An 8,413-nucleotide genomic window follows, 5' to 3' on the forward strand; every position below is an offset into this window, starting at 1 on the left:
CACGATAACGTCGCGGAGTGAGTGTACGATTCAACGAGAACAAGAGCCAAAGACACCTTGTCTCAATGTCTTCCTCCCACAAAAAAAAAAAACAAGAAAGCAAGTCAGTGTGACTGTCTCAGTCCAACTCTGAGATTGAACGAACGGTTCACCAATGTCGTCGTCGACGGGTATCGAGTCCAATGACGACGCTGTGCTGGTGTCTGGGCCCAATGCACCGACGGATACTCCGAGCATCAGTGTCAGTCCCAATGGCAGTGACAATGGCATTGGCATTGGCAGTGAGCCAGCAGAGGAGGCGCAAACCGAAGCCGAAGAACAGCTGTCCGCTCCCAGCCAGCCAACGGCACCCGCCAGCAATACCTCTGTCGCTGAATCACCATCTTCATCATCATCATCCTCTGCGGATACCGCCTTGGGCAGCCAGCCGATTGATCCGTTGACAAAATCCGCCGCAGAGCAGCAGCAGCAGCAGCAGCAGCAACTGGCGTCAGCTGCTCTGACTCAGCAGCACCAGCAGCAGCGCGCTCCGGCAGTCGACGCAGCTCCATTCGCAGATGCCTCGTGGGCACCATCCTCGCGCAGCACCACCGCGGCGGCCGTCTCGTCACCAACCAAGCTCGCCGAGGGCAAAAACCAGAGCGTTCGTGATGCTGCCGCCGCTGCCGCTCCTGGTTCCGCTGGTCCAGCCGCCGGTCCGCTCTCCGCATTGACGTCGCTGTCGGTCGACTTTGGCTCCTTGTTTAGCTTTGGAAGCAAGCTCAGCTCTGCGGCGCCGGCGGCAGCAGGAGCGGCCCCGACTGCGAGTGCTTCGTTGTCGACCAGCCCTGCGATTGTCGTTGCTCCCAGCTCGACAGCCGCATCGGGTCACACGCCACCTCTGCCGACAACGAGCACGGCAGGCACTCCTGCGTGGCCTAACACGGCTGCTGGAGGTGCGCCTGGCACGCAGAAGCCGGCCGTTTCCTCGATTCCGGCGTACCGACTGATTGAGCGACGTAATCTGTTCATTGTGCTGAAGTTCACCATCAAGCGGCTGATCGAGTCGACGGTTGGCTTTGGCAAGCCAGTCGACGAAACCCATGAACCTTTGCAGCAAATGTGCGCCGTCCTCGAGCATATTTTGCATCATGGGCTGAAAGGTGCCAAGCTTTGTTGTTGTTTTTTTTGTTTGCGTTTTGACAATCAGCCAAACGTCCTTGGCATGTGCACTCACGTCTCCATCCATCTGCCCCTCTTGAAAATCAAACAGTGAAACGCAGCTTGCTTGGCGACCGCCGCGATCCCTTCGGCTGCATTGAGGCATTGGAAAAAACCTTCCCTTTGTCGGCGACCGCAATCAACAACATTCGCGGAATGAGTTCGATCAAAACGCAAACTGGCAAAGTGCGAGCGTGGTTGCGACAGTCGCTCATGGAGAAGCGCCTTTCCGAGTATTTCCGTGCCATGATTGAAAATCGACCCGTGCTGTGGTAATGCAGAGTCGCTGCGCTGGCTGAGCGCACGATCGATAGGTTCTTTGTTGTGTTTTCTTACGTTCTGTTTTCGTTTGTTTGCTTGCTTTTTTCAAACACTTCAGGGAGTGGTATGACGACTATGCCTTGGTTTGCTCCGACGAGGCCAACGTTATCTGTGGCTTGTTGGTCAGCATTAACGTGATTGATTTTAACATTTTCTTCCGTGGCGAAGAACTTGATGCCTTGGTGAGTTTTCCATGAGCAGAGTGTTCTTGTTGTGAGCTTTTCGGGCTTTCCCCCATCATTCACTCTTCATCACCACAGCCTTCGGTGATTGACTATGGCCGCCACATGAAAGAAGCCAGCGCGGCGCTGCTTGAGCGAACACACGCTGGAAGTGATGCGAGTGGCCGAGGTCGATCTGCGAGTCGTACGAGCATTAGTAGCAATCGAACGTCAACAGTGGACTTGGAGGATGACGCGGACAATGGCCGAGTCCGGTCTCTGTCGACGCTCAGCGACCACCCGCCTGTCGTGGTGACTGGCAGCTCTGAACCGAGCTCTGCTTCGCAGTCGACGATTGCCCGGCTCTTGGACCAAAAGAACTTTCTCGAGGAGACGCTGCGCAATATGGAGCTAGGTCTTTCGGACACTTCCAGCAAGCTGCAGACTGCCCAGTCGGAACGTTCCGAATTGGCCGTTCAGCTCCAAGCGGCTGGCAAGGCGAATTTGGCGCTCAAGCAAGAGATGGAGCGCTTGCAAAAGGAGTTTGCTGCGGCAAGCGATTCTCACAAGCGACAGGACGATGTAAGGATTTGACCGTGACTTGGCGAAAAAGGTCTTTTGGTTTTCCTTTCGTTAGTAGAGCTTGGTGTTCTTTCCACTTACCATCACTTGCGCTCTCTCTTCTCGCTTGACGAAACCAGCATGCCAAAGCCGATATGACCCTCGAGCGTGAAACCTACCGAAAGACCAACGCCGACCTCGATTTGATGTACAATGCCATCAAGAAGCAGCTCGAGGCGGAAATTCGACAACGTCAAGCTGTGGACAAGGAGCTGCAGAATGAGGCTCAGCGCCGATCGGATGGAGAGCAGCAAATCGTCAACCTATTGGCGCAACTGCAGGATTCGCGAGACACGATTGATGCGTTGCGGCAGCAGCTGTCCGACGTGAAGGGCTTCAATCTTGAAATGTTGGAGACAGTCAAGAGCGCCAAGGAAGAAGTGTCGCTGCGAACCAGCGAGCTGGCTGTCATGGCTGAGAATGCGTGGTCGAAAACCCAGACCGCAGAGCGTCTGACTGCACAGCACGACGCGCTCGCAAATGAGCACCAACTTCTGACGCAAGAGTGCGCTCGAGTCTCTCAGCGTCTGGCCGAGGTGGAGGAGCATGTTGTGGCGGCCAACACCGATCTCACGATTGAAAAGCAGTGGCGTGAGGCCATGCAGACCGACTTGGAACGCGAAAAGTCGGCACGCGCAAAGGCAGAATCAACACTCGTAAAGACCCAGTCGCAAATGGCCGCGCTCGATGTCCAAGTCGCCGGACTGCTCGCGGAAAAGGCAGAATTGATGCGCAAACTGCAGGAGCAAGAATCCGCCTTGATCGATCTCGGCGGTGCGTTGAGCAAGTCTGCCGTCAAGATTGACAACTTGGCCCAGATTCAAGAGTCGATTCGCACGAAAACCTGGGACGAGGATAGCGAGGTCAAGAACTGCCGTCGCTGCAACAATGCCTTTTCCATGGCGCGTCGTCGGGTAAGGGAGCTTGGGGGGTGATCATAGTTTGGTTTTTTTTTTTTTTTTGGTTTTTTTTTTTTTTGGGGGGGGGGGTGTTCTTGTTACAATTTGCTTTTCCTTTTCCTCTGTCTTCTGTTCTAATGCATCTCTTGTCTGATTGTTCACTCGAATCTTGCTGACTCGTGGTTTTCCATTCACAGCATCATTGCCGTAATTGCGGAGGTATCTTTTGCCAAGATTGCTCAAACAGCAAGATTCCGCTGATGAACTCTGCCAAAGCCAAGCGCGTCTGCGACGAGTGCCATACTTTGCTTCTGCAGCAGTACACTGCCCGTTGAGTTTCGTTGTTGCGTGCATCCTGCGCTAGTGTGTAATAAACCAAGTGCGGGTTGATTTCCGTTTGTGTTTGTTTGCTGCGTTTCATCTCTTGCGAAACCCATTGTGGGGTCTATTCGATATTCAGGAGTAGCGAGAGCACCGTGACCTTGAAGTAATGAAAACAGTAAGGCGTAGAAAAATCAACGCACTAAAAGCTCTGAATGTAGAAACTTACCGAATTCGAGTCCGACCAGCCGACAGAAGGTGGACGGGTGATGTGTTGGTGATGATTTATTGCATTGTAGTATATTTGGATGCTGGTGGATAATTGTAATTGCACAGTTTGTAGAAATCATCTGTTGAGGTGACCTCGACAATCGTCACGACATTAGAGCGAATTTAGCCCATACCGAGTCGATTTATCCCCCTCAATGGCAACTAAAATCACGTAAAATATGATTGTTCTTACAATTTATATCGTGGTGGCGGGACACATCTGACGCAAAATGTTCACTTGCGATTCCAATCGGGCGCGATTTCAACGACCAAAGAAGACTTGTGTGCCATCCGGCCGTTCGCGGTTAGTAAGTAGCTCGATTTGGTGTAGAGGACTTGTTGATTGTATTCAATAATCATTGCTCAAATGCGCCCTGGTGACTCTGGAGCGTGATGCGCAATTATCGTTAGTGGTCTCTCAGGTATTACAATTGCAGGCACATTTCGCGGCTGACGTATTTTCGGGCTTTTTTGATTTTTTTCATGTTTTCCAAGCTTGCTCCCGCATTCCCAACAAACTCTCAAGAAAATACACCAGATAGACTTCATTTTGGACAAAGTGTCGATCCGGAGCAGCGCGGTAGGCAGACAGGGAGCGACGGAAGAGAAACTTTCGCATCTCGTCGCTTCATTCAACCCCTCATACTCATCCTCAAACCATCAAAGTCAGCTTATGCACGACTCGTACATACTCATTATTGTTGTGAGAAAAGACCCAACCCGCCTCCAACCGCCTGGCACCTTAAATTTTATTGTTTCGCAGGCAGCGACTCAAAGCTGCGTTTTACCTAAACCTCCCCCCCCTCGTTTTTTTGACAGATGCATGGCCCGCCAACGCTTCAAACTGCGTTCTCATACAAAATACAACTAGCGCTATTACAACGCAAGCATCTTGCTGTCGACGTCGATTGCTGGTCGGATAGGCGTGACGGGAGAGCCCGACCCGAATCCAAACAGTTTCGCCGCTAGAATTGGGTTGATCGCTGCGAAACGGATCCTCCAGTCGCCTTTGGTCGCCTTCCCCCTCCAACCGCGCTCTCGATGCAGAACGATAGTAACTTGTGTTGGTGCGCGTTCTAGGTGTTTGAAGTGGGAGTGTTGTGGTGCGAGTTCGCCGAGTGCACTGCGATTTTCTTGACCCGCCGTCTCATTTTTTTTTTGTATTAAGTTTATTGGGAGGAGAGAGTGGAAAAGCATCAAAATGCTCAAAAACCACGGAGAAAGGAGCGGGAGCATGGACATGGGTGTAAGGAGCTTGGAGACACAAAATTGGCAGAGAGCCATGTCTGGTCATATGACATAGCATTAGCGAGCCTGTATGCTCGTGCACTACAGGCCTTGGGAAATTTATATCCATTGGAGAAGGGCGGGAGGAGACAGGGAAGCGACGATGTCGGTTTGTGGTTAGTTCGGTTCTCCAGCGGTTTCAAAGTTGGTTCCGCGAACGGCTGACGCGCCGAGGCGCGTCTAGAAATGCCTGTGGGTCGCAACTAGCAACCTGAAATAGCCAAACCAACAACATGACATAGCGAGTGTGTCGCGGCGGGGAGGTGATCAGTGTGAAGCATAAAGCTTCGTCCGAAAGTCAATTCGAGTTGCGGTTCCAGTGATTCGCGAGGGTTCCATGAAGCGGACAAACGCGACTGCGTGTCCAGAAGGTGCTTGTGGGACGCGCAGCATGAACCAAGCTGAAACAGACAACAGCAAATGACTCGTCATCGAAATGACGCGGAGAGGAGGGGGAGAAATGTTGGTGAAGAGGGCTGGAAGGTATTACCAGGAGTCGTCCCAAATTGCAATGCAATTTTTCAACCAACAAAAGAAGACTGACCCCGTCTCATTCCGCGTCCCCAGAGATTGCACCGCCCAATTCTTGTTGTCCTATGAGACAGTTTGCAATTTTTCCTTTTTTTTTTTTGATCCAATTGGTCGTTGCTTGTGGGTGTGCCATCCCCAAATTGTGACACCTTGTTGCCTGGATATGTCTACTTTTGTTGTTTTGTGGGTTTTTAGATCTTTTGCAAAATGACTCATATCGTTGGGGCGTGTGGCTGTGTCAAAGCCACAAACAACAACAACAACAACAGCAATAGCAGGCCATCCTCACGAGCGTTTGATGCAGCGAATCTCTTCCCGTTGCTGGGGCGTCTTACAAGTCAGAAGTGCAAAGTGCGCAAATCGTCGTGATCAAAAGTGATTTTTTTTTTTTTTTTTTTTTTTTGCGAACAAATACAAAAAATAAATATACAACAATACTCAATAATAATAATCACAAAAAGTGCGAACAACGGCCTATTGGGCCGAGATCTCGAGGTGCCGTCCCGTGGTGGTTGCTCGAGTCTCGTCCATGGCACGCCGTGATGGGATGCACCGTGTTGTTGCATTTCTGGGGATCTGTTGGATGCATATACCCTGTTTCAACTCTTCTAAACTCGAATGGAATTGGCCTCAGTTCTTTTTTTTTTTTTTTTTTTCTGTTTCATTTTTTTTTTCATTTTTTTTTGGAAGCAATTCTGCTGCCAACCCGCGTCTCACAGTGCCGGTTCCTTGGCGGGCACTAAGCATGGTTGCATCGCCCGAGCGGACTGCGCCGCCGTCGTCGTCGTCGTCGCCGTCGCTGGACCAGCAGTCGCCGTCGCAGTTGGAGCAACAGCGGCAACCAGCCTCACCTGCGAAATCCTTCTCCCAGACAACAACCAGCAACCGATCCCCACCACCACCGCCACCGCAAAGTAGCAGCAACAGCATTCATCATAGTAGTAGTAGTATTAGTAGTAGCAGTAATATCAATAGCAGTCATAGTCATAGTCCAAGTAGCAGCAGCGCTGTCGTCGGACGTAGCAGCAGCAGCAGCAGTGGTGGTGAACCAGGCCCGTTGCTTCGATCTAACAGCGCAACCACCGCGCCTGCAATGCCCTCCGACGCCGCTTCCCCTTTGCTCTGGACGAGCTCGTCTGCGTCGTCCTTTTACACAGTACCACCATCACCACTGACGCTGGCAGGCACCGACCGCCCCAGCCTGAGCACGCAGGCAAGCAGCAGCACGCTCTGCAGCAACAGCAGCAGCGGGCTCTCGACGCCGACGAGCGTGGCGCCAATGTTCGCCGCTCCCGACGCGCCCGCCGTGATCGACCGGTCCCCCTCCTCGTCCACACAAGCAGAAGGGTCTAACGAAGCCGCCACGGGCCAGCCCGCAGCGACCAACGGCGCCGATCACGACGAAACCCATCCCAGCAGTGATCCGCCTCGTTCGAGCAAAGAAAGCGATTCTTTGTCTTTGTCTTTGTCTTTGTCGTCGTCTTCTTCCTCTCGGGTGGCAACTGCGTCTGTCTCTGCTTCCAGCAACGGCAACCACAACCACAGCCACAGTCACGACAGCCACAACACGAGCAGCGCAGCAGGCGTGTCGGGCGACCAGCAGCAAAAGCAGCATTCTACGGCCACACAAGATAATGAGCTGACAACCACCACTGCAACAACTGCGTTGACGACCAGCAGCACCACCACCACCAGCACCAGCACCAGCACCAACACCAGCATCAGCAACATCATCAGCACAACAGCGCCTGCCACTGGAGCAACGCCCATTCCGACAGCACTGCCAGCTCTGGCAGACGACAGCACAGGCGACAAAGCCAATAACCCCGTTGCTGCTGCTGAAGCCGGTTTCGCATTCGCGTTTGCCTCGCTGTCATCCGCGTCGTCCGGCCAGGACACCCTCGCTGAAATCATCGCCTCGACAGAGTCTCCGGAAACACCAAGAGTCATGGCGCACGGCGGCATGGAATCGTCTGGAGCCCGCTTTCCCGCATTTGCTCAAAACGGGCCAAGGCTTTCGGATACGCCGCCAATCTCGCCTGCGGTCGCGCGTGTCCTGAGCTCGCCCGAGTCGGTGCAGCAGCCAGCACTGGGCACTCCGAGCCAACCGGCCGCGGCTCAGACTGCCAACAACACCTCGAGCGCGTCGACGTTCGCTTCGTTGCCAATTTCGGGCTCGCCCTTGCACTCGTCCGCGCCAGGCTCGTCGTCTGGCTCTCCAGTCGCTTCGCCGTCATCCATGCGTCGCACTTTTGTGAAGCGCGCCTCGTCCTTGCTCCGACCGCTGTCGCAGCACCTCCCCATCTTTCTCGCAGACAAGAATGCGCCCGCGGGTGTCGGCGCTGGTCTTCCTCCGCCGCTCGTGCTTGTTCAAGATCCAGCCACCGCACCACACACAATCGTCACAACCTCTGCCAGTGCCTCCGCCAGTGCCTCCGCCACATCTGCGCCCAGCTCGCCTCCCACAGAGCATGGCCCAGTGCTGGGCAGTGAAGACGCTCCCCCTGTCTCATCCAACATCTCGAGCGCAAGCGCCATTAGCACCACCAACACAATCACTCCGGGCGCCGCTGCCACAAGCACCGCTGTCACGGCCGCCGCGCTGGGCGTTGCCAAACCAGCCCCGCTTGCGAATGCTCCAGTGCGAGGCGGTCGACGACTGAGGCGCCTCATGTCGGTCTCGTCCTTGGCGCAAATGATTCGCTCGTTGCGCATCCCATCGAGTCGCACGGCTTCCAGCTCATCTAGCCCGCACAGCAGCGTGCCTCAATCACCGTTACTTCCGCCAGCGACATCCCCGTT

At 53.8% G+C, this 8,413-nt stretch overlaps 2 protein-coding genes across 2 annotated transcripts in view; both read left to right on the plus strand.

Annotated features, from left to right (window-relative positions):
* The first annotated feature begins 129 nt into the window (after positions 1 to 129).
* On the plus strand, positions 130 to 3,598 carry CAOG_00432 (hypothetical protein). The gene is made up of 6 exons (XM_004365246.2): positions 130 to 1,142; positions 1,253 to 1,472; positions 1,580 to 1,703; positions 1,782 to 2,264; positions 2,384 to 3,217; positions 3,400 to 3,598. Exons 1-6 carry the CDS (start codon positions 155 to 157, stop codon positions 3,535 to 3,537), a joined length of 2,787 nt encoding a protein of 928 aa, XP_004365303.1. The 5' UTR covers positions 130 to 154; the 3' UTR covers positions 3,538 to 3,598.
* A 2,680-nt stretch (positions 3,599 to 6,278) lies between these two features.
* Positions 6,279 to 8,413, plus strand: part of CAOG_00433 (serine/threonine-protein kinase Pim-3) — a 4,184-nt gene continuing 2,049 nt past the window's right edge. Inside the window, exon 1 of the mRNA XM_004365247.2 lies at positions 6,279 to 8,413. This exon is cut by the window's right edge and continues 2,049 nt beyond it. Coding sequence (XP_004365304.2) covers positions 6,357 to 8,413 — 2,057 coding nt within the window. The 5' untranslated portion in view covers positions 6,279 to 6,356.

This window comes from Capsaspora owczarzaki (genome assembly GCF_000151315.2).
Source record: "Capsaspora owczarzaki ATCC 30864 unplaced genomic scaffold supercont2.1, whole genome shotgun sequence".
In the NCBI taxonomy this organism is placed as follows: domain Eukaryota; class Filasterea; order Ministeriida; family Capsasporidae; genus Capsaspora; species Capsaspora owczarzaki.